The following is a 26916-nucleotide window of genomic DNA, read 5'->3' as shown; positions in this document are numbered from 1 at the left end:
ATCAAGAGCGGTTATTTGTACTAATCATGGGATTTACTTCCGTAATTAGAATTGTACCATAATTAGGATTCCTCCAAAAAAATAAAGGGGAATCCCCATCATTTGTAGACACCTTATATTTACGAATATCAAAGCAATATAATATTTCTTTCTTCTGCTCATCAACTTAATGCTCTTTAACTGTTCTTACTCTACCAAGCTCGAGGGCATTGACCTAACACTGGTTTGCTTTGTATTATTGTCAATTTACATCATTTATCTTTACGTTTATCAATTGGTATTAGGTGAAATCACATTCTTAGAATCACATTACAAGTTTAATTGTTACTCAAATTTTAGGGTAAACAGTACCAAAATTAATTTTTTACAAAATGAATTACTCCATCCATTTTAATTTAAATGACACATTTTCCTTATTAATCCGTTCCTAAAAGAATGACACATTTCTATATTTAGAAACAATTTAACTTTAAACTTTTTATTCTACCTACTTTACCTTTAAAAAGAAGTTTTTATATACAAATATTATGGTTCCACAAAGCTTTTATCCCTTAAACTTTTAGGACCACATATTTACTTTGTGCCAAAGGAGGGAGTATTTAATAGAGAGGAGGTGAAGCAAAGTCATAATGAAATACAGCAAGCTCTGGCAACTGTACTCCATTTGGGGTAGTGTTCTTTAGGGAGTCCGAAACTGAAATGATGCCTTTTTGGACATAAAATACGTTTATACAGTTTAAAAAAAAGTTACATTTCTAACTAAAACGTAGTATTATACTGTGTTTTACTTTAACGGAAAGATAGTCGTTAAAGTTAAACGCAGTATAATACTACATTTTATATAATAAATTATTTTTTATAGGGAAACGCAGTATAGTACTACGTTTAAGAAAAATGCAGTATTACACTATGTTTCCCTATTAAATTGGGCCCACCAATAATAAGTGTTCTGCAGGCCATAAATAACTTGTAATTTAGTGTAAAACGTATTATAATACTACGTTTTACTGAAACGTAGTATTATACTGCGTTTTACTTTAATTTTTGGGCCCACCAATAAGTGTTCTGCGGATAACTGACATAACAATAATTCAAATACATAAAACGTGGTATTATACTGCATTTTATATAAAAACATTCTGCACCCCAAGCTCGGACTTGCCTTATTTAAAGGCGTTAGAATTTTATGAAAATCCATTCAAAACTTTCCTTCAAACTTCCGTGCATACTTCTCTTCTTCTTATCAAGCATTTTTTTATAATGTCTGAAGAGGCAAAAATAAGGGTTTCATTATATTGGGGGGGGGGGGGGTGAGGTTGTAATGGAGAATAACTCTGTGAGGTATAGCTCATCTCTACAGTGTCATGTTAAATTGCCGCTTACAATGGAGTATGATAAATTGGTATCGTTGTTACGTAAAAAATGAGTGTGAGGAAACGTTCGGTGAACCTTAAAGTAACCGATAGATTTTCGTATTCTGTGACTCTGTAGGGGTTTGCTTATTATTCTGAGTTTAACATCGAAGATGATGAAACTCTTAGAGATTTTTTGCGGATTCCGGATGAATACAGGAAATTTATTGTAATAAAATGGTTGGAAATGTACATCAAGGTTGAAGACGTTCCCAATACTGAGGGTATGCATAGTAAGGATAACCCTCAGTCATCGGGTGGTTATTCTGGAGCAGTTTTTGCCGGACAGATTCCTGATGAAAGAGCTTGCCTTGATTTAAACTTGTCACCACCGGCGAAAGAGTAGCCACAAAATAATATTTCGACTTTATATAATCCACAAGACGATTGGTAAACTTCAATTTTTCTACGCTTTAGTGATGTTTATTTTATGTTTGAATTGGATTTGTATTAACACTCATATTTTTCATAGGGGGTACCATCCGGATATGAATTTTACAAGTTATGACCCCCGTTCCTTGTTGGAATATGCGTAGTTTTGGTGTGTTGGACCACGGTGGTCCATTCGGGAGTCATCACCAACAAGAAAATATCCATCATGGAACGTCAACACAGTACGACTTGTAAGTAAAGTGCTATAGCTATATGTAAAGTATTTATCTAGTTGAGTAGCTTATCATTTTGTTCTTTTTAAGCAGTGAAAACGAGCAACTTGATGTTCTTGACCTTACATAGTTGCCCATAGACGACGTATTGACTCATGATTTGGCAGATGCGCAGAGTCAGGAAGATGATAGTGATTACGACAATAATACCGATGAGTCTGGAGATGACACGCACTTCCTTGATGAGGGTGATGACGAGGAGGAAGTGGATGCCGAACCTGAGCTGACGAGGGAGCATGCTCCTCCACCTCCCGTTAGACCAAGAGTGTACGAGTCCCACGTGCCCTTTCATGAGCGGAATATTCCCTACCTTGATAATCTGCCAAATATGTCGGACATAGATGCCCTCACAAGGGATGTGACGAAATTTGATCAGCAATGTGGGATGAGTCTAGACCAGCGGTGCTGGCAAAGGGCATGTATTTCCCCGATAAAGCTCGCTTAATCAGGGCTGTAAAAATCTACAGCGTAAGAGAGTGCTGGGAGATGACCGTAAGGGAGTCAACTACTGAGGTATACAAGGCTGTATGCCATAGAGATTTTATGGGTTGTCACTGGATGTTGCGTGCCAGCAAGAAGAAATCAGGGTTGTGGAAAGTGGGTAAATTTATTAGCACCCACAAATGTGAAATGGACACATTCAATGAGAATCACTTCAACCTGGATGTAGACTTGATTTCTCTTGTCTTGATTCCTTATTTGGAAGTGTCCATTAGGTTCAAGATTAAAGAGTGTATTACAACCGTCCACCAGGAGTATGGTTGTACTATAACCAAAAGAAAGGCATATCTCGGTCGCAAACGTGCCTTTGAACTTATTTATGGTGACTGGGATAAGTTTTTTTCATCTCTGCCCAGGTACATGGCCGCACTGCAACACTTTAACCCCGAGACTGTTGTTTAATGGAGGCGTGAGCGAAGTCCGGACAGACCCGAATATATTTTCAACTATGTGTTCTGGTCATTTAAACCAGCAATTGATGGTTTTGTGCATTGTCGTCCTATAATTTCCATAGACGGTACTCATGTCTATGAAAGTATGATATTAAGTTTTTGATTGCAGTTGCAGTAGATGACAACGGACAAATATTTCCACTAGCTTTTGCCATTTGTGCCAACGAAAGCGAAGAGACGTGGATGCTTTTTTTGAACAACTTGAAGCAGCATGTTGTCAAATAGCGTTCAGGTATTTGTCTAATATCTGATCGACATGGTGGTATTTTAAGTTTTGTACGGCATTTGCTTGAATGGAAGGAACCCTATGCATACCACCGTTACTGTGTGAGGCACCTGAAGGCCAATTTCCAGAAGAAATATCCTGACAAGGCCTTGCATGATTTAATGTGGATGGCTGCAACTGAGCACCAGCAGTACAATTTCATGAGGCACATGGAAGCAATCCGGCAGTTAGATCCACGAGTGTATACTTGGCTGATGGGACATGAGCTTCATATATGGACATTGCATGTTGATGGCGGCAGACGATGGGGAGCCCTGATACAAACGTGTCGGAGTCATTCAACAACTTGTTAAAGTCTGCCCGTGGATTGCCTGTCACTGCCATGGTCCACATGACATTCAAATAGATTGCGGAGAGGTTTGTTGAAAGGCATGGAGCTGCATCGGCATTGATGGATAGGGGTGTTCAATTTATGCCAATACCGATGAGAATATTTGAAAGGTACAGGAGGCGAGCACATTGGCATTCATTTTTACAGTACGATCACGACCGGGGTATTTTTGATGTTAAGACCGCTATCCGCGGACACCGGGGGAATAATCTACAGACGGTGAATGAAGCCAACAGGTTTTGTTCATGTGGGAAATGGACCATCTACCACATGCCTTGTGCACATGCCTTGAAGTGCTTTCAACAAGTTGGTTTAAGGGAAACCAACTATATTGATAGGCAATACTGTGTTGCTGCATATGTAGACACGTATAGTAGGCAGTTGCAGCCGTTGGGTGCTCAGCATTACTGGCCACCAGAACCTTTTAAAATGGTGTGTAACAAGGACTATTTGCACAAGCTGCAAGTGCAAAAGAGAACACGTATACGGAACCAAATGGATGTTGGTGACACCATTTATGTGCGTAAATGTGGCATATGCTCGCAAACAGGACACGGCCGTCGTAAATGCCCTTCAGGTGGTGTGCGTGGCGGTAGTAATCCAGCTCCTGGTGCAAGTTCGTCCAATGTACCCAACTATCAAGGATACACCTAGTCTTTTGTTTTTGTATTGTTTTTGTAATACGCCCTTGTACTTGTGTATGTTGCAATATCTATCAAATAAAATTATGTTCCACAATCTTGTTACATCTTATTTTTTAACATGACCTATTAAATTGGGATGCTGATATGGTTGTTCAAATATTCAACTTATTTGTGTTAGTAAAGAAGACGAATCTAAAAATTAAAAAAAAACCTATAAATCAAGACATCCTTTATTATCCTTCTAAAAATTTAATATGTAAAGCGTGGTATAATACTTCGTTTTGTATGTTGTCTTGTCGTTCTGAAAAAGCTGAACCGACTGCGAAAAAGCTGTTTTGTTTCATAAAAATTTAATATGTAAAGCGTGGTATAATACTACATTTTGTGCGTTGTCTTGTCGTTTTGAAAAAAGCTGAACCGACTGTCAAAAAGCTATTTTATTTCATAAAATTTTAATATGTAAAGCGTGGTATAATACTACATTTTGTGTAAAATCTTGCCTATAAATAATAGGTGCATTCTAGTTATTTTCTGCGCTTAACAATAACCAATAGCAAATATTGTCATAAATTCAAGGTTTCTCGTTAACAAATGTCTCAACAACTCCTTTATGTCCCAAGGTGCGAGTGCGGCAAAAAATGCATGATACACGATTGTTGGGAAGAAGCTGGACGCCGTTACTGGGTGTGTATGAACAAGTTTTATAGGCAACCCGACGAACCTATATGCAATTTTGATCTATGGGTTGATGAACCCTGTCAGCAAGAATACTACAAAGACAAGCTCCAAGATCTTCATAATTTGTGTTTGAAGAAGTGGGAAAGAGAGAGAAAATCCAAACAAGAAGTTCCGGAGTTGAAGGCGAAACTTAAGGAGGTGGAAGAAGAAAAAAAAAGCTGGAAGACCAACTCAAGTGGTTGGAGTAGAGAATACTAGGCGGTCGTGACTAAACAATGACATGTACGTGTTGGGCGTAGTAGTGTATCTTTCTGTTTCTCTTATCATGTATTTTCATTAGTTGTATTGTTTGTGTTTGTTATATGTATCTTTAGGTTTGCTATGTTTATGTTTGTGTTGTACTGTTAAAATAAAATTGTTGTTCAAATTCTGTTAAAATAAAATTGTTATTAAAATACAATTCTTGCCATTATTTACATAATGTAGTATTTACATAAAATACAAACAAAAATAAATCAATGAGTCCCGCAACCTATGTGCTTCAATACAGCCGCTGGCCTGAGTCGCATCCCCTGTCGCCCGGGTACACTATCAGAATCATCATCATCAAGTCGCCTCTTTATGTAAGGATGCACAACAGCATCGACAGTACAGCTGGCAGGATCGGTAGAAGGGGCCGTCGGGCCATCAGCAACCTACAAAACAATTACTAAGCTTAGCATGTGAAAATGTATATTAGTAATGTACGTGTTAAGTCAAAAATATTTTCTCACCATGGTCTCGTCGGCCACCTGAGTATAAGCATTTGTGGTGTCCTCATCATTGCAAACAGTGGCCTCCGTGATGGGCTGGGGCGAAGCTTAAATAAGAAAATTAAAAATTAATTTATGGCAAATCATTAAGGAAAAGAAAACAAATTAAAATTTTACACTAATACAAACATACCTGCGCCTATGGTAGATCCACATCAATCGACGGGGATGATGCATAACTCAACCTGCGCCCGCCATCCATGTCTCGGGTTGGCCGATCCTCAGCTGCGGTAGATGGGCCTAAAAAGAACTAGTCTACATCTCCGTCGAATGTACCCGTGATCAACAATATATCTGACAAGGTGACCTGTGATGCTGGTAGAGACAGCTGAAGGTTGTACGACGGCATGCTGCTGGAAGGATCGTCTAGCTGAGGGAAATAACCCGGCTGATCATCTCCAAGATCCTCATCATGTGCCTCAACAGGTGGTTCAACAGGTGTCTCAACGCCCCCTTGTTGGGGACCACCTCCTCTCCCTCCCCCGCGACCCCGTGGGGCACCCCTACCTCGTGGGACAGCCCTACCTCGTGGGGCAGCCCTGGCTCGTGCCCTACCCCTGCCTCGTGGGACAGGCCTACCCCGATGGTGCTCCTCTGACGCCACATACTCAGCCTCGTGATCCAACCTCGTGCCCTCTCGGCTCGCTGCAAGGTCCGGAGAGCCAGCTCTTCCACCCGTCGACCATACTCAACGACTGCAGCATTGTCGCCATGCTGCTGGATCTCCTGTCCCAACTGGTAGAACATGTGGTGCCCAAAAGCCTGCATAACATTTAAAATATTAATTAAATAACGCTATATCACAATTATAAAACTTATCCCACAAAAAAACATACTAGTGCCTCGTGTCTCCCGTTGTATGGTCTGTACCGATCGCCAAGTATATGAAAGGGGTTCTCGATCATTAGTCGGGTGTGACGGCAGTACCATGACATATAGAGTTCAATAGTCGCCTCATGGATCTGTAAAGGTGGTGGCAGAATCAACTCCTCTCGCTGGTCCCAAATATGGACCTACGCCTCTAGCCATCCTACAAATTCATCGTCCACCCTAGTACGATCATCCCGCTGATAATGTGTAGGCACCCATCCAGGCTCCCCCGATATAGTTTGGGGACGGTCAAACTGGCGAAGTACACGCTCTGTGGCATGATGCTCCACCACATCGAGGCACATCATCGGGACGGAAGTGCTCCAAAACAGTCGGTCGACCGAGCAATAATCGGGCAGATGAGCTAGCAACTCGTCGATGTATGGCATCCAGATGAACTATCAAATAATAACATAAAAGTGAGTATGCGCAACACAAGTGAATCTAACACATCTAACAAGTAAGTTACCTAAACAAGTAATTTTAGGTACATATTTACCTGTCCGGCCACCAGCATATCTAACACATCCCTAACAATTGGGAGATTATGATGAGCATCACTCCCTCGGTAGTTCCCACGTCGGAGAACCCACCTCGTAGCTAGAGGGAGAAACGGAGGTGTTACACCCAGCTCTAGTGGTAGTAGAGGTGGCTGCAATGGTAGGATCTGCTGCCAGGCCCAAACCTAAGATAAAAGGTTGACGTAAAATTTAAGAGTCATTTTGACTATATAGAATTCGGAGTAATGAACAGAGTATTCGAAAAAGTTGTCACATGTAGAAGCGGCAGAAAACCACATATGTCCACCTGGGTGCCCATACTCGCCCGACACATACTCCTGTACAGGTATGCTAGAATAGTAGCACCCTAGTTGTAATATGGTAACTCATCTAGCTGCTGCAGATGATGCAGAAAGCGCACTCACTAGATTTTCCAAAGTGTTCGTGAATAAGACACCCCCAAAAAAGAAGGAACAGTGCCAACCTCGTGTACCGGTCAATATGGATATCCTCTGTTTCGCCGGTAATGTCGGGGTGCAATACCTCCGTATGCTCTCTGATAGCTGTCACAGAAATGCGACTGTCCATTTAAGTGCAGCCTCACCGTGTGGTCTGAAACCAGTATACTACCCCATCAAATCTAAATACTGGGGATGCGTCATAGCTCTCATATACTGGGGCAGTGCAACGGCCAGTCCATCTACATGCAGCCCATACAAAACCTGAACATCATGAAGCGTGATGATGGCCTCTCCAGTGGGCAGGTGAAAAGTGTGTGTCTCTGATCACCACCGCTCTATCAACACTGTGATGAGAGACCAGTCGAGCTACATCCGCCCCATCTCAAAAATCTTAAGGAAGCCCATAGCACGCAGGCGATGGACTACGCGGGCATGGAAATCTCTCCCTCAAAAATCCCCACAAGTCGTTTGGTCTCCTGGCGCGGAGAGTGATCCAATAGATGTCCCTCCCATACATAGGCGGACCTATGGTCGCCCTGTAACACTAATATCTGATTCGCGGTTGGTCCAGGATGCACAGGCGGCAAGTCTGTGTCGTCTACTACAATTTAAACAATATTAATTGTGTGTTTGTGTTATAATAAATTATTTAATTGGACTGACTAATTATCTATGGGTTTCAGGCTCGATATTTGAGGCCCAATAGTACCAAGCTATCCTTAATTATTATGTGTGTCAATTTCAATAAGTTTAAAATTTTGTTAGTTTAATAAATTAAATAATTAATTAATTGAACTGAGTAATTATCTATGGGTTCCAGGCTCGATATTTAAGGCTCAGTAGTACCAAGTTATCCTTAATTATTATGTGTGTCAATTTCAATAAGTTTAAAATTTTGTTAGTTTAATAAAAGAATTGGACAAAGATGTTTGTGAAAGCAAACCGAAGCAATTTGCTCTTTTAATTTTAAGCCTCAAACAAATGAATGAATCAAAAATTACAGTATTCACTACACTATATTAGCTTCGTGTACAACAGTAACCCTCTAGTCTACAGCGATCGATTTTCTAGACCAAAGTTGAACATGTAGATGTAGAAGGATCGTATAAAGCAGGAAGCACGTATTTCCTTCCATTTGTACCATGTGCATTGTAGCTTGCACCTGTAGTTTTATCCACCAACAAATCTCCAGCATAGCCAGGGTAAGCACCCTTAGCATATACACCAGGACAAGCAGAAGCAGCCTCCAATGGTGCATCTGCCTCTCCTTGATAGTATCCATTTCCAAATGGGTTCGTCGCGGTCCCAGCCAATAAGCTAGCCAAGTTAATTACCATACCATCAACACCCACATCGTTATTTGGTGCAACCAGGGGTGGGCTTTGTGGTCCGTAAATGGGCTGGTGGAATGGCCAAGCGCAGTAGCCAGCGCATTGAGTCTCTGAGTTACCAACCCAAATATAAGCAAATTTGTAAGTCTTGCCCCTGATAATAGCACCTTTGGAAGACCCATGGGTTCCACAGCGATTGACACAGAACCCGTCGACTGCAACATCAGAGGCAGTCAAAACAATGTTAATGGCGTCTTTTTGTTCACCCTTTGATGCCAATTGTACAATCCGTTTCTGGGTCAGTGATTTTCCCAAGGAATAATTTTCAATTAGCACTTGCTTGCCCAAAGAGAGTGAAAGGGATTTTTTGGAATTGGCGAGATGGTAGTATTTTTCAGTGGTCTTCCACCATTTGGCTACAGATGGATCGGTTTTAGATGGAGTTGAAGAAGACAGGGAAGTGATGAAATCAGAGACAATGGCTCTTTGGGAAGGCTTGAATTTGCCATACCAAATGAGATTGACAGAGATTTTGCCGGAAAGGAGTGTACCTTTGTGGTACTGCAATAGTTGACCTTGTGGTTCTTGGACTAAAGCAGTAAGCTTTCTTGAAGCAAAGCACACATTACAGAGAGAAATTAAAAGAAAGAGCTTCAAAATGAAATGAGAAGCAGCCATTGCTGGTTTCTATAGAAGTTTTAAGAGTAGTAGAGTAGAGCAAGAAGGGAGCTGTGTGTAATGAGGTAACTGTTTGAGTTTTGGATGAGATAAATTATGAGGAATGGGAGGTATTTATATAGGACAGTGAGAGAGTCATTTGGGGTTATTATTTAAATGTTAAAATTTTCTTGTGAAGATTTGTATTAAAACGAGACATGGAGGAGCTTGCTGAGAAAATGACATTTGCTAAAATCAAACGCATTACAGCTAGTTACAACATTACAGCTTAGTTACAGCATATGCTTTTGGTCCATAAAGTCATTGAGAGAGTTCTATTTTCTCCGAAAAGTGGGTGAGCAGGACCATATGAAAGTAACACAAGTGACCAAAAAAGTAAAGGGTATGTTGGAGATTTAGAAAGTATAGAATTTGAGACGTTGAGACTACTACTACTTTCAGAAAAAGAAAAAGAAATAAAAGGCTACTGGTTACAGGCTGGATAATAAGAGGCAGTTATTGGGAAACGTGTGTGGAAATATGGCGAGAAAAAAAGAGTCTAGCTGGCAAAAAGAGTATTGAAAAATGTGAGTGAGCAGTCTTAATTTTTTTTTTTTAATATAGCAATATATGACTACATAAAATTTTAAAATATAGTATTTATTTTAATCCAAATATGTGGAACATATCAAAAGTACACTTTATATTTTAATCTACAACTTATAAATAAAAAAATATGTCGCTAACGATAAACAGAAAAGATTTCAAGAGTGAAAAATTAATGTAATTAATTCATCCTCATATAGGGATTATAAAATTTGTACTAGCATTTTACACTGATTTATGAAGTTCAATACCTATGTCTTAGAATGATAGAGCAGTAGTGGTAAATTTTTTCCTATCCATTTAATTATTAATTTCAAATAACAGAGAAGCATCCTAGGCTAGCTAATTTGTGGACGCACAAAAGTCTCGTGAGATATATATGGCTGCAGCCCAAGAAAGAGAGAGCTGGAAAATTTGGTAATCCAGCTGGATCAAGCTATCACGTGACAACTGTTATTCCTATATTTTAATTCGCTTTTATCCACTTCTTTTTCTTCTTTTTGCCTTTTATACTTTACGCTCTTTTGCTTTAGCAGTACTTTTCTTTGCTATGTAATTTTAAAAATAGAACAAGACAAGGAAATCGTAAAAACACACTATTGTAGCAAAATAGTGGAGTATTTTGAAGTGACATCGAGGAAATGAAACTTAAGTGACTTTCTGTTGTAATTTCTATAAAAACTAGTGTGATAGCCCTAACCCACTATGATATTATTCGCTCTGGGTTTGGGCGTAAACAACTTTAAAACATATTACTAAGATTTAAGGCTTTTTATTTATATACCTAGTATTTTTCTCGTATTTTGTTGATATGAGATTCATCTGACGTGTCATATATACCCTCCTTAGGGACTCAAAGTCCTGAGGTTTATCCCACCACCCTCCCAAAGATGAAGGAATCACCTAAGCTCAGTTGAGCAGTGAAGTTTGTCTCACCATCGATCAAGGTTGCATATGAAGTGTCTCTAATATCATATGTAACAGTCCAGCCCATTAGTAATATTGTCCGTATTGAGTCTAGGTCCAGCTCATATAAAGTGTCTTTAAAATACGTCACTAGGTTTAAGGTTTGTTACTTACATACCTCGCAACTTTTTCGTGTTTTGTCAACGTGTGTCCCAACTAAATATCTCTATGGAATGTGCTTCCTACGTTATTAAGACCCTTCATAAGTGAGATTAAGGACAAATACGGAAATTTAGTGGGAAGTGAGAACTATTTATCACTTAACCCATTTACTTTATGCATTAGAAGGAGAAGCAATATCTGAAAATGACCAACTTCAACCCATGTAATCAAAAACAGGCAAAATGTTATTTGTAAGACCACAATGAATTATTGGTCCAATAATGAAAAAGAAATTATTTCTAAGACGACCTTCATAAAATATACAGATTCGCCTTTAAAAAAATATTCTTTTATGAATTTACTGCTAAAAATTTGGTCTAGGCATAACACGTAATGGGCCTACTGGCAGGGTTGGATTTGGGGCAGATGGATTCGTCCCAATCTCCTTTGTTGGAAAATTACACTATACGTGTAAAATTTATTTTGTGCCTCTATATGTCATATTATCTCCTTAACAATGTTGAAAAGCATTGCTCAGTTATCAAGGGACTTCAAAACCTTTTGTGAGGTCGTTGTTTTCAATGCTACAATCTCTTTAACTTTTTTAGTTTTTTCTTTTTTGAACTCATTAGCAGAAATACTACATTTGCTAATGGGTAATTGCTTGCCGTTACAACTGGTATTTCTTGCAATTTTTATCTTTACAAATTTATTTCAAGAAACAATCACACCAAACCGAACATTAAAGTTTATCAACTTAGTACATTATAAATATTTTACATGAATAAATTCAAAACAAAAGCATCTCACGTTTAAAAATGATCTACACAAGTTATTCATCGAATTACAAAATGCTGTTAAGCTAATTATGAAATATTCACCGTATCTTGGTCTTCTCCAGGAAGTATTCTCTAATCCCACAATAAAGTAACGGGGTTAGAATATTATATTATGCATATATATGTGGAACGGATAAACTAGGTGTTAATTTTCTGCCCACTATCCAGAAATGTGCGCATCCAATGAACTCCACAAATCAAGAATGCTAAACTTCTTTAGTTTTAAATTTTCACACTTAACAATTGTTAGTTGCCAGGTACATTGCACAACATGTCAGCTGACACATCCATCACTAAGATATATCGGAATTAATTAAATATTGTAATTATTTAAACTATCATTCATAATTAGGCAGCTGAACAAGTACAGATTAATGGGAGAACGGTGTCGTTGAAATGAGATAAAAGCTACTCTCACAAAAATTAGTCACAATGGAACAGTCACAGAGACTTAATTTAACAGTCGAATTTCCTTAGTAACGGAACAATATTGCACTACGTTTTAACACTTATGCGAATATGTGAATACGAAAATAGTTGTGAAGGATAGATTGAAAAATAGGGGAAAGCTAAAGACTTTCTCCAAAGTGTCATGTGCAGCGTTTAACATGTTCTAACTAATGTTAACGCATTGGTGATTTGGTATTTATAACATTGGATTTTGTAAGATTTGCGCTTTTCCTGTGGATTTCCTTTTCAACATTTTCTTTTGGCGATTGGATGAGCCGTTAATTTTGAGGAAGGAGAGGTATACAAGCAATATTTCACATGCCAAATATACATTAAAAAATTTTAAAATTACTCCATATATGAACATCTGATTAAATAGGGGTTTGTTCCGTAGAACTTACTAATTTTGGTTTAGACTCTCTATTTGTATTAAAATTTTCACTTAATATGCTTAAATAATTTATTCAGAACCCAATAAGTAAAAATCGAGGAATTCACATAAGTAGTTACAAGTTCAACTGAACTAGATTATATATTTGAAAATTCACTTAATATATTTTATAAATAATCTATCTCCAATCAATAAGCTGTCATGTTCAAGAATTTAAAATTGTGAAACCGCTTCTGAACGAAAAGGATTGTGTGGTTCAAAAACGCATAAACTTTATTCTAAATCCGTCTCTAAAACAATAACGATGCATAAATTCACGAGCTGGAATAAATAATACCTGGACTTCTACATAGAAATTAAGAATATATAGATAAGACTATTATGTGTCTACTTGCAATGCCCTAAAACCCCGGAAGCTGTGACTCCTTAGCTAAGAGATCAGCGTGTGTCTCACGGATGTTTTATTTATTTTCTTCTAAAACAATATTTCCAGCTGTGGATAACACTATCCTAAGTACTAAAATGCTGTTGTTTCATTATTCGTGAACATTGCTTACCTCATACTTAGCTAACTAAACATATTTTTATGTTTTTGGCTGCAAAGACGAGGGAGCCTTTGATAATCTTTGGTCTACATCAAGATTAACGAGTATAAAAATTAAAAGGATAAAAAAAAGGATCAGCAATAACACTATAAAAAACTAAAAGGTCTACGACTTTGAATTAAAACTACTGCTGCTTGATTATCATATCAAGCAGCATCTTAGCTGTAAATTAAAGGGTCCAAGAATTTAGGAACCTTTTGTCTATATCTGCATAATAAAGTTCTGGATAATTATGGAAGTTTTAGCTTCATATAGTTTGAACAACTGGAATGAAGTATCCCTAGTGTAAGATATCCTAATACTATAACTTACTATTCCAGCTAAGCACATGAAAAAGACCTGTTGTCGAACTTATTGAGTTAAATACAAGAAAATGTCAGTTTTGAATGGAGAAAATACAGTTCATGCATAGAGGGATCCAAGGAGGGAATATCGTTTACTTTGCCTTATACCTTCCCTAGCATACATTAGATCTCTGCAATTTGTAGCTAGCTTAGTCTGGTCTTCTTCATTTTTTTTTTAACTACACAACTTGTTAAGTTAAAGCATCTTGCTTCTGAGCACTAGCGTGACCCAGACATAACGTTGGTTTGAGTTACCTAAATATTCTTTTATTTGGGCAAGTTCGTATCATTTTCATTGAAAAGCCACCATTAAAAGTATTCTTACACTTATATATGTAACATATTTATTTTTAAAAAAATTCCAATTGTTCGCACACCCGACATACCAAACCGTGCTGCTCAGATTCTACTTTAACTAATTAATTATAAGAGCAAAACCATAGTATTAAGGAAATTAAAATTCATAAAATCGGTAAACTTAGTTCAAGCCCGATGTATGTTAGAAATGCAGCTCAAGCTTGAATTTTAGCAACCATGGCTGAAATTTACAGTTATCTACATAGAGAGTTTCAGAAAATGAAATGTTCTTGAAGAAGACCTTAGTTCTTCTCTGTACAAAATGACCCCCCTTATCCTAATTAAAATGGAAAAACATAAATACAAATTGGGTCAGGCCCAGTTACAGAGTATAACCCAAACTAATAACTAACAAGACTAGCCCACATCAGTATTATCACTATTAGTTATCCGAACACCCCCTTCAAGTTGGAGTGTGATAAAACACCCAACTTGGACAAATGGGAATGATGGGCAGCACCAGGCAGACTTTTGGTGAAGACATCAGCCATTAGAGTGGAACTAGAAGTATGGAGCAGGGTAACCAAACTATCAGCCAACTTGGTGCGGACAAAATGACAATCCAGCTCAATATGCTTGGTTCGTTCATGGAACACATGGTTCTTGCCAATGTGAATTGCAGCCTGGTTATCACAATAAACATGATTAGAAGATATGTCAGTCAAGCCAAAATCAGCCAAAAGTCTAGCTAACCATGTGACCTCTGTCACAACCTTGCTCAAAGACCTATATCCAGCTTCAGCTGAAGAAAGAGAGACAACTGGCTGCTTCTTAGATTTCCAGCAAACTAAACTGCTGCCCAACAAGATGTAGAAACCAGTCACTGATCTTCTACTATCAGGACAAGACCCCCAATCACTATCACAATAAACCTGGATAGAAAAATCTGAGGAGTTATTAAGGAAAATCCCAAGATCAGAAGTACCATTCAGATACCTCAGCAAGTGGAGGGCAGATTTCATATGAGGAACACAAGGTTTCTGCATAAATTGACTAAGGTGTTGCACAGCAAATGAGAGGTCTGGCCTGGTGTGAGTGAGAAAATTCAACTTCCCTATGAGGCTTCTGTATACTTCAAGATTGGGCAAAGGTTCACCAACAGATGCCATCAATTTCTCATTCAATTAAAGAGTGCATACAACAGGGGTACAAACATCACAATGAAACTCTTTTAGCAAATCACTTATAAACTTTTTCTGATAAAGGAAAACACCAGTTGGAGTGTACAATACCTCAATCCCAAGAAAATAATTGAGCAGCCCCAAATCCTTTATTTTAAATTGGTCATGAAGAAAGCACTTTAAAGCAGTAATTTCATGCATATCAGTTCCAGTTAAGATAATATCATCCACATACACAACTATAATAACCAAGGAATCACTTGAACCCTTGGTAAACAGAGAATAGTCATAGTAGGAATGGTGGTACCCTCTAGACTGAAATGCTTGTGATAGTTTGGCATACCATTGTCTGGATGCTTGCCTCAAACCATAAAGAGATTTCCGGAATTTACACACTAAAGGGACAGAAGAAGAAGGGGAAGAAACAGACAAACCAGGAGGAAGTCTCATATACACTTCCTCATCCAGATCACCATACAAAAAAAGCATTATTAACATCCAATTGAAATAGGGGCCATCAATACCTTCAACTTGAGTATCACCCTGAACCACTAATATAGCCTTATACCTTTCAATTCTACCATCAGCTCTATATTTAACCTTATAGACCCATTTGCAGCCTATAGGCTTCTTCCCAAGGGGCAAAGGAACAACCTGCCATGTGTTGTTAGCTTCCAATGCCTCAAATTCAGCTCTCATGGCATCCTGTCATTCTGGAACAACTGCTACCTGAGAATAAGTTGAAGGCTCAAGAATAGGCAACTGACTAGAAATAGGAGTGGAGGATCAGATGTGGAGTCAACTGAAAATGAGTTGCAGACATAACTTTGAAGATATGCACGTTGTTTTTGTTCCCTAGTGGACCTTCTTAAAGGAGGAGGAGCAGGAGAAAGAGATGATGAAGCATGAGAATGAGATGAAGAAGGTGAAGGTGAATGTGCAGAAGAGGAAGAAGGAGGAGTGGAAACAGAAGGAACAGAAGGAAAAAAAAAGAGATAGGGCTTGCACCTAAGGAAGGGGTAGGAACAGGGTGAGATGCAGGAGGTAAATCATCAAAACAAGTAGAGAAAGGGAAAGGACACATACTAGAAGAGACAGAAGAAGATTGGAGAAAAGGAAAAATATGTTCATGAAATACAACATCCCTAGAAACAAAACAAGAATGAGACTCCAAATTGTACAACTTGTAGCCTTTCTTAGCAAAAGGATACTCCACAAGCACACATGGTACAACCCTTGGTTGGAATTTATCTCTATGAGGTTTAGGCACAGTAGAATAACAAAGACATCCAAAAGCTCTAAGATGTGAGTAAGAAGGAGGCTTATCATAAAGAAGTTCAAAAGGACTCTTGTGAGACAGAAGGGGAGAAGGAAACCTATTGATCAAATAGGTAGCTGTCAAGATACAATCACCCCAGAATCTAATGGGAAGATGGGACTGAAAAAGTAAAGCCCTAGCAGTATCAAGCAAGTGTCTATGCTTCCTCTCCACCACCCCATTTTGTTGAGGAGTATGAGGACAAGAGGTTTGATGCACAATTCCCTTATCAGAGAAATATTGAGAACCTGAAAGACTAGACCCCAATTCTAATGCATTATCACTTCTTACAGTTTGCACCTTGGTGTGAAAATGAGTTTCTAACATGGCAATGAAGGCTTTCAACATATCAAAGGCATTGTTTTTGGACCCTAGGAGATGGTCCAAGTAGCTCTAGTATAGAGATCAACTATGGTCAAAAAATATTTGGATCCAGTATATGTGGGTGCATGGTAGGGTCCCCAAGTATCTATATGTATTAATTGAAAAAGGGCAGTTGATTGTATTGAACTATCAGGAAATGGTAATCTAGTTTGTTTGGCTAAAGGGCAAATAGGACAAGAGAAAGATTGTTTAGAAGACAAATGTGGACTATATGCAGGAACAGATTTCATTTTGGAAAAAGACAAATGCCCAAGTCTGTAATGCCAAACAATATCCTCTTTATTCACTTTATTAACATGTGCATCAGTGGCTACATTAGTATGATCAATAGACAAGCTTGCATTACTACTAGGTGCACTAGAAAATTTAGTTTAGGAAGGATTATAAGGAATAGAACAAGGAAAAACATTGGGTAAAGTAACATGACAACATAAAGGGCCAGAATTTGCAGGAAGTTGAAACAGCTTGTAAAGCCCATTGTCTGGTCTACCAAGCACCAATGGCTTCTTTAGTGAAGGGCCCTGTAGAGTACAGCCAATGTTGGTAAATTGAACTATATCACCTAGATTTTCAACTAACTTATAAACAGAAATGAGATTGTGTTGAAAGCTAGGGACATAAAGAACATTACGAAGAGTAAGATTAGGGGAGAAAGTTAATGAACCAATATTGGTAACTCTAACTTTATAACCGAAACTAAGTAAGGGATGGGCAGAGTCTGAATATCAAAGAGAAGGGATTTATCAAAGGTCATATGATCAGATGCTCCAGAATCTATGATCAAAATAGTATTCTCTATCTTAGTAAGTAAACAAGTTCTGAACAAACCATTCTCAGGCAACAACTTACCAGCAAAATTAGTAGAAGCCAAAATATTTAGAGTAGCAAGAGAAGCAGAAATGTGAGAATGTTGAAGCAGAGTGATCAACTGGGAGTATTGATCCTTAGTCAACCCAGGCAAAGTGTAAAGCTGCTCAGATTCAGCATGCATGACAGGACCACCACCATTTCCAATCTCATCAGAGTTAACAGGAGATTGAACCTCAACATGTGTTGCAGTTCTCCTAGGTGTATTACCTTTAGTGAACTTGAAATTCTGAGGAAAACCATGCAGCTTGTAGCACTTTTCAATAGAATGCCCTGATTTCTTACTGTACCTGCAAATGATAAAGGACCTTTGATTGTCTGGTCTTTGAGGATTGAAACTCACCTTAGATGGGAAGGATTGTTTGGACACTCCAGCATTAAAAGAAGCAGAGTTTGAGTTTGAAGGAAATTGAGAAATGGAGGATACTTGCCTTTATTTCTCATCACTTAGTAGAATCCCACAAACTGTACTCATAGATGGAAGGGGCTTTATCATCAAAATATTGCTTCTAACTTGGAGGTGTGTCTCATTGAGTCCCATTAAGAATTGGTATACCTTCTGCTCTTCCTCAACTTTCTTATTCCCCCCACATGTGCATACAGAGAGGTGATTAACAGAAATGGAAGCTATTTCATCCCAAAGTTGTTTTATTTTGTTGAAATAGGAGGCAATGTCCAAAGGACCCTGAGCAATGTGAGATAACTCCTTCTTAAGTTCAAAAATTCTAGCACCATCAGCCATACCATATCTCTCCTCTAATTCATGCCAAATGTCTTTGACTAGTTCTGAATACTAAACACTACGAGAAATCTCCTTGGTGAGGGAATTGGTCAGCCAAGACACAACTAAATTATTACAACGTTGCCACTGCCTGATTGATTAGAGGGGAACCAACAAGTGATTTTTCAGTAGTGCCATTTATAAAATCCAATTTATTGCGTACAGACATAGCCATTAGAATATTTCGACGCCAGCTTCCATAGCTAGTGCCATCAAAATGAGTGGAAACTAGAGAGGCTCCTAAAACATTGGACGGACGTACATAAAGAGGATGGCACGGGTGAGTATAGTCATTAGGATGAAAAGCAGTAGGACAAGAGGAAGAAGAGTTTCCTCTGTCAGCAATAGGAGTAGCATGTCAGTAATAGGAGTAGCATCGCAGGGAAGAGTAATCATTATAGTAAATGAAAGGCAAATCCCACACAATATCAAATAGAAAAGCAACAGTTTAAGAATAACAAAACAACTAATTGACTTTACTGCTTACAAATCTCGATCAACAAACAAAGGTAATCAAAAAAACAGACGATGAAAGAGATGATGTTACCAACACCTTCGCGACCGGAAGGAGACGACCTTCTAGCAGCAATAGAGGAACCCTAATCTTCGAAATGAGCTCCAATAAGAAACCCTAATACACCAGATGAACTCAGCCAGATGGAAATTGACAATCAAAACCCTAGATATCCGAACAATTCCAATCGACGCAGAGATTCTCACAATTTGAAAAAAATCTCACAATTTATGAAGAAACCAGGACGTTTGAACCTCAAATCGAGAGACGGGAGAACGAATTTGAAGGAAAAACAAAAAAACGATCTTAGGTGCGAAATTAAGAAGATTCGAATGAAGGATTACGAGCTTAGCATCGGAAAAGGATTGAAGGACCAGAATTAATGCTTCCTGCTCTAATACCATGTTAGAAATGCAAGCTCAAGCTTGAATTTTAGCAACCATGACTGAAATTTACAGTTATCTACAGAGAGAGTTTCAGAAAATGAAATGTTCTAGAAGAAGACCTTCGTTCTTCTCTGTACAAAATGACCCCCCTTATCCTAACTAAAATGGAAAAACATAAATACAAATTGGGCCAGGCCCAGTCACAGAATATAACCCAAACTAATAACTAACAAGACTAGCCTACAGCATTAGCCCACATCAGTATTATCACTATTAATTATCCGAACAATGTATCAGACGAATTCAACTATCAAGTTGTGGAGCTTCTATTTTAAATTAGCCCTAAAAGTATTACGTTATTCCTGTAAAAGTGAATTGCGATTTGTTTTGCCTAACAAAAAGTATAGTATGAATGACCTATACTTCACCTTTACTAAAATTTCATCGTTTTAAACTTCTTATAGAAATGAAACTTACAAGCTATACTTATCGGCTTAACTTATTACTATCATAATTTAATTTTTCTAAAACTTAATCATAATAAATCAGATAAATTAAGAAAGAGAGTATTAGTTATTATGCCTAAATTGTCCATATTCATCTCCATTAATATTTATCTAATGGCCGGTAGTCGAAATGATAAAACCATCATTTTGCTTCTGAATGCAACAAAATAGAAATTTTAACGTATATCCACTCACACTGCAATGAATTTTACACTATTGGTGCAATTTATTCTCATGTAAAAGATTAAACATTTGCCTTATTTTAATTTCAAGTTACTAATTCCACTTGTTTTAAATAATTACCTATAATCATCTTTTACAGTCACTTAATATCATAAATAAACTTTACAATATAACTTATCGTATAGAAGTTGAACTCTATACACTATCTGATGTACTTTCTTTGTTGGAATTTTAGGCCATCGAAACCATGCACCATAAGCTTTAAGAATTTCCTGACCAACTTTATCCCAACATTGTGATGAGTTTTTAATGTTAGAAGTCAAATTCTGGCTCTCCCGCCACATGCAATGGCTAAATCTGTGGTCTAATCAAAGATGTGTTTCTGTTTGTACATAAAGAAGAGTGGAAAAAAGAAGAGTTTTTTATGTCCGACTAAAACTTTTTTGTTTCCTTTCATATTAGCAAACATAGCTTAGAAATATAGTTTCTTAGATATGTAGACTGCACGAGTGGCCTTGTCGATTTTGGAACTTGATATTGCTACGCAAGGGTTGGACATGCATGCATTAAATATGCTGTTTTTCATTTGACTACGTAAAGAGGACCTGCACGACTCTGCCTCTATTTAGAATCTGTGACTTTGTGTGTAGGATTCTCGTGAATGAAAGTTCATGGAAGGGAAGAAAATAGACAGAATACTATATATTATAATACCTCAGATGTTTGACTTCAAGTTTCATTAATCACATCTACCTATAGCTACATGTAGGTTTTGACTTCTTTACATTTGGAATATGGTAGGGGCTAGGATCGATCGAGTACTAGGCTGCTCCAAGTGACACCTTTTCTTTTACGAGACATTTGGATAAGCTTCATGACGAGTTGGCGATGAGTTTTAATAGTTATAAATGGTGACTAGTTTGAGGCTCACCAATTGCAAATGACTAGTGGTAAGGCTATAATTAAGGCGGAGCAAGAGTTTAGGTTACATGTCGGCCAATGCAGTATTTGTGTATTAAATCTTATATTTGTTTGAAAAAATTAATTCATTAAATATGTGTGGATTAATTATTAATTGGACTAGAACTACGAATCCATAAACTTTAACCTTCTAGCTTCGTCTCTGGCTACAATTGCACTGTAACGTTACTAATTAATTATATTGAATATGAATTTCTCTTTTGAATCAAAAGAAAAGGGAAAAATTAAAGCAAATGCCTTATAATATCAGGATCGGAGAAAACCGGTGCGTACGTTTCTGAAGTGTGTTTCTGTGTGTGTTGGTACAAGATCAAAGCTGTATGGTTTCCTTTCCTATTGGCAAACATAGCGTAGAAAATAAATGGCGTATGCATCTCCGTAGAATAGTACACGAGTGGGTTTCTCAATCTTGATCTGCAAGCAAATATATATTTCAATATACATCCTCTTACTACACTCTTAGTTAGACATGCTATATACTATAATTATATTGCAAAATGCGAATATTTCTTGTCACAAAGACTGGATATTTTGGCTTTTGACATAATTTTTATTTATTTATATATTTATTTTTTGCTTTTTATACTAAAAGCCATGCCAACCAATAAGTAGAGGCTATCGGTTGCTCAAGAGTTAAAGTAAATGGTTATGAGTAGAGGCTATCGGTCCCAATCCACGACAAAAATTGGACTACATGCAGGGATCGTGCGATAAATTTAATGTTGAAAAAGAATAAGCACTGAACAAGTTGATTAGTCAACTCAAAATGCAAAAATGGATAATGTATCAAAAAATTTATCGAATTTTGCTGTGGTATGGTCTTATTAACGACCCATAACTTTAAGAAGAGGATATGCCATTTTCCTTACTTGAAAGAGAACGACAGAACATTAAAAGAAGTGTTGGAAAAGAGAGGAAGAAAAAGATGGAAATAGACACGGCATAGGACCCCCTCAAGAGTATGGGGAAGCACCACTTTGTTAATTCCGCCAATGTAAGCTAAACATTAGATGCCCATAATACGCAGATTCAGTGCACTTGCATAGCAATTGTAACTTTCAGTGTTTTAACCAAAAATCTAAGTCTTTGATCAAAACCAGAAATAAAAAGAAATTTGGGTTACTGATAATCTGGAAACGAAAATAATAGAAGATCTCTGAGAATAATAAAGTAATAAGTAGTTTTGTATTTCAGTGTAATCTCAATAATATTTCGTGTCCTTACAGATGTTGAGTCCTTCTCCTTTTATAGTTGATTCTAGGAGAAGATGTAATGCCTTTGTCTTAATGAGGCAATTATGAGCAATAAATGACATTTAAAAGAAACGTTACACAATTATTTCTATTTAATTCAGATTCTCTAACGTATTTGATATTTAATGCTGTATTTAGACTCTTTTACGTCATCAGATTCGTATCTTCAACTTCTTCTGATCTTTGATCTTTAAATGACTCGAATAGGTACGAGACTCGTACCTATTTTAGTAACGGTCCACACCTATGTTGCTTTCTTTTCCCCATATCTGTTGTCGCCCGTGCCTCTTGACTATTTATTGCGTTTTGACATTTTGACCAGTCCACGTGTCATGACACGTCATCTTCAATATTCAGACTCGGTTTTTTCCCAATACAGATAGTCCCCCCACTTTTCATTTATTTATCAATTAAATATTTGGGAAATGGATCTTCACGAAAAAGGAATTTTTACCGTAATTAATGTTATGTCAGTACTGACGCTTCAATTGTCTTTTCTATTTAATGCTCTGCACACGTGTCACCTTCTGATATGTATGTAATTCTACAGCCTTTTTCCAAGGCTTCTTCATCCCCTCTATTTACGAAGTGATAGTTGCCTTTATTATAGGCTTTCCATCATTACGCTTTTTTGTTTGACGGTCGCTGTTATACACATATTTAACCCTTTTTTCCTTTGTCTTCTTCTTCATAAACCCTTAACAGATACTTTACTCTTTACTTTTGTTCCTTTCTCCTTTAGTTCATCCTTTCTCTGCAATGACATCTCCGAATCCTAACCCTAAGAGAATCCCAATTCTTGATAGCTTCCCTAACGCCCTGTAAGACATAGAAGGGGTAGAGGTGGCAGGCTTCGTAGCCTAGGATCCGTTCGTGGTGGTTCCTTTGGTTCCATCACTCCTTCTTCTAGTTTTAGCATTATTTCTAGAGGTTCTATTACTAAGAAATCTTCTTCTAAAGGTAAAGAACTTTCTGAGCCTCTTCAAGAGCCTTTAGTTGAGGAAATAGTACCCAATGACTTGTCCTTTGAGAATGATAGGAAATCTCTTCGTGATCAAGTTGTTAATTTAGAGAAAGCTGACATTTTTCCTTCTCTAATCACTGAACCTTTGATTTCTATTGTTCGAAAAGATTGCAACTGGAGAAGTGATCTTCGTATAGTGATCTCTAATCCAAACCAAAGAATATCTTCCTTTAGGATTGTATTTTCTTTTGTTTATACTTATCCCTTCACTTTAGGATTTAATCCTGCTATTGACCCGGTTATACTTGATTTCTGCCGCTTTATAAAAATTTGCTTGGGACAAATTGGCCCCCTGGTATGGAGAGCAATGGCTTGTTTGAGATATTTGCCTGTAAAAGCCAATGTTAGCTTTACCTTCTCCCACCTTATTCATCTTTACCACCCCAAATTATTCCGCCATGGGGTTTTTACTTTAACTGCAAGAAGTAAAAGGGTCTTGGTAAGCCCTGAAGATGACAAGGATCGTGGGTGGTATACTCGTTATGTTGTTGTTCGCACAGTTGATTTGGTGGGTGAAACAAATATCCCCTTCCTTGATAAGTGGAACTTTGCATGTAAGTTTTTTTTTACTTACCGTACCTATCTTTAAGAATTTCAATTTCTTTTCTAATTTCGTCTCTTTTTGCTTTTCTATAGCAACTATGGGAGATGTGGAACCCGTTCCTAATTTTCGTGGTTGGGTAGATTCAATCTTGAAAGTCGTGCCTATGGAGGCAAGAACTTGGAAATTCATTTCCAATTACATGGTTGGAAAGTAAAAACTCACGGTATGCATCCTTTTATGTTTTTTTTTTTTATGTTAAGTCCCTTCTTGTTTCTAACTTTTTTTTTCATCCTTCTTTTTGTCAGGATTTGCTATTCGAGGAATGACAGCTGAAGTAGCTATTGCCCTTCGAGCCTCTTCTGGTACTTCACTCTCTTTGGAGAGAACTCAAGCTACACTATCAAAGAGAAAAGTTGTAGAAGAGGATTCTGAGAATGATGAAGATGAAGACACCTCTTTATTAGCTAGACCAAGAGTTAGGAGACGCATCATTTCCGAGGATGAAGCTGAAGTTACCCCTGTCCGTGCCTCTCTTACCGAACCTGTTCGCATTCCTTCTGATGATGAAACCACTCCGAGGGACACCAATGAGTCTATTCAACGCCTCTTTGTTAGTGGTTTTGAAAGTGGAGAACTAGGTCCAGTTTTAGATGAAGTTCCTTTTTCTTCCTCTGTTCCTCCGTTGGTTTCAAGTGCTTCCTTGCCCATTCTATCTGTTCCTGCTCCCTTATCTATTTCTGCTCCATTGCCTGTCTCTTCTTCCTTACCTGCTTCGAGTCCTTCGACTCTTGTTATTTTTACTTCTTCTACCGCTCCTCCTTCTATAGCTCCCCCTCCCTCGGTTCAACATGCAGGGGAGGGTTCCAGTAGCATAAGCTTGGCTATGAGGAGCGTTACACTTGAAGTTCCTGCTAATAACAGTCTTTTAAGGAAGTCTGGTGGAGCAGATGCCTGGCTTAGGCCTTTGATTGGAGATATTGAGAAGAAGAAGATGAGCAGTTACAGTTGCTTAACTCTAGTAAATGACATAGTTCATTCTACTTTGAAGGTATTTTATTTCTACTTACTAACAAGCTTTTTTTATTTCTAAATTCTTACTCCTATGAGTTGTCTCTGTAGGCTAACCTCATTGGTACAAAATTGATGGGAAGAATTTCCCTTCTGGAAAAGAAAACTCGTGAGTCTGAAAAGTCTATCCACGAGGCTGAGGAAATAGCCAAGAGAGCCCAGCTAGAAGCAGATAATTGGAAAGAGCAGTTTGAGAATGCTCAGGGAACCATAGAAGAATTGCAAGAGAGTAGAAATCACCTGGAGCAGCAAAAGCGAAGTCTGACTTCTGAGCTAGCAGTTGCCAAAGCTTCTTCAAGTCAATTTGAAAAAGACAAGGAGCGCCTTGAATGTTGCTTTTCAGAACAATTATCAAAGTCAAGTGAAGAAATCAGAGAACTTAAGGCACTCTTGGACAAGAAAGAAGAATATGCAGGAGAATTAGTGCAGAACTTGACTCAAGTTCAAGCTGATTTAAAGATCTCCTCTGACAAAGTACATGCCTTAGAAAGTTCCCATGCCTCCCTTGAAGCTTCCCTTGATTCTCATTTAGCTGAACATCAAGTGTTAAAGAATGATCTTGCTATGTGGGAAAGGGAGTATGGACTTCTTGAGGAGAAGTTTGATTTAGAGGTGAGTTGGGCTTTCTTAAACTCTCGTCGTGATGCTTTAATGGAGGCCAATCAAGAAAACTTTGACTTAGACTCAGAGTTGGCCAAAGTTTTAGAGACCATTGAAAGAACCCAACAATCATTTGACTTTCCATCTCCGGCAATTGAAGCTCCCATGGCTAAGGAACCTGTAAATGACGAAGTCGCTGCTGTGGGAGTTGAAGTTGAAGATGTTGCAATTCCAGCTTCCGAGGGTGAAATTTCTACGACTCAGTCTATGGAAGCTGAAACTTCCGTGACTCTTGCTCCCCTCGTTGAACCTAACACTTCAAGCCCAACTGAAACCGCTCCTGTTGCTGCTTCTTCAGAAGTTGTCACCGTGTCTGTGGCTGTTTCTGAAAGTGAAATTAATAGTGCAACTTCTGATGTGCCAACCCCTTCAGTGACTAGTTAAATTTCCAGATTTTGTTTTTACTTTCTTTGTTGGATGATGGTTTTATCCCTTAGTTATTTTTTTAAGGGATTTTTTGGTGAAAGTCCCCAGTTATCATAATGGGGTATTTGTATAAACTTTTTTGTTGACTAAGTTCTTACTTAGTCTTTTTAATTATATCAAAAAGTTTGTTAGTACTTCAATGTGCTCTATTCTTGCCTTTTCCTTATCTACTTAGGGCTTATAGAATAGTTTAGCATTTTTATCCTTTGAAAATGCTTTATGATTCTCCTCATGACTTATTAACATGAGGTTTATAAAAGAGGGCCCTTTTATATATCGACACTTAATGAAGAAGACGTCTCAACTTCATAATGGTGTTATAATACGATGAAAGAAATAGGAACACACATGTTTTGTTTGAAACAACTTTGGCAAGTTTTTATTCATGAACTTGGACAAGCTTTTGAATATTACATGTATTGAGATACATCTATAACTTTCTCATAACTGTTTTTCTTGCAACAGATTTTTATAAAGTAAATACTTTTCAACAAGGTTTTTCCTTATAACCTGCTTCAATACATAGTCATGACCCTATCTTAATGTATTAGGAAGGGTTTGAGAGGTGATTCCATTGTTCTCATGGGAAAGAACACTACGATGAATGTTTTGCATCTTCCTTTGTTTTGATAGGAAAGAA

The 26916-nt window shown here is 37.8% G+C and overlaps 3 protein-coding genes across 3 annotated transcripts; 1 reads left to right on the top strand and 2 right to left on the bottom strand.

The window, feature by feature from the left end:
• The first annotated feature begins 2455 nt into the window (after nucleotides 1-2455).
• Nucleotides 2456-4301, top strand: LOC138890191 (uncharacterized). Its single transcript, XM_070173557.1, has 4 exons — nucleotides 2456-2678; nucleotides 3140-3243; nucleotides 3331-3543; nucleotides 3663-4301. Exons 1-4 carry the CDS (start codon nucleotides 2456-2458, stop codon nucleotides 4299-4301), a joined length of 1179 nt encoding a protein of 392 aa, XP_070029658.1.
• Nucleotides 4302-8540: 4239 nt separating this feature from the next.
• LOC104239805 (protein PHOSPHATE-INDUCED 1) lies at nucleotides 8541-9777 on the bottom strand. The gene has a single exon (XM_009794518.2). It carries the CDS (start codon nucleotides 9619-9621, stop codon nucleotides 8680-8682), a length of 942 nt encoding a protein of 313 aa, XP_009792820.1. The 5' UTR covers nucleotides 9622-9777; the 3' UTR covers nucleotides 8541-8679.
• Nucleotides 9778-14646: 4869 nt separating this feature from the next.
• Nucleotides 14647-15369, bottom strand: LOC138890190 (secreted RxLR effector protein 161-like). The gene has a single exon (XM_070173556.1). It carries the CDS (start codon nucleotides 15367-15369, stop codon nucleotides 14647-14649), a length of 723 nt encoding a protein of 240 aa, XP_070029657.1.
• Between the last annotated feature and the right edge of the window lie 11547 nt (nucleotides 15370-26916).

This window comes from Nicotiana sylvestris, chromosome 4 (assembly GCF_000393655.2).
Source record: "Nicotiana sylvestris chromosome 4, ASM39365v2, whole genome shotgun sequence".
In the NCBI taxonomy this organism is placed as follows: domain Eukaryota; kingdom Viridiplantae; phylum Streptophyta; class Magnoliopsida; order Solanales; family Solanaceae; genus Nicotiana; species Nicotiana sylvestris.
This window is presented reverse-complemented; position numbering and strand designations above follow the sequence as displayed.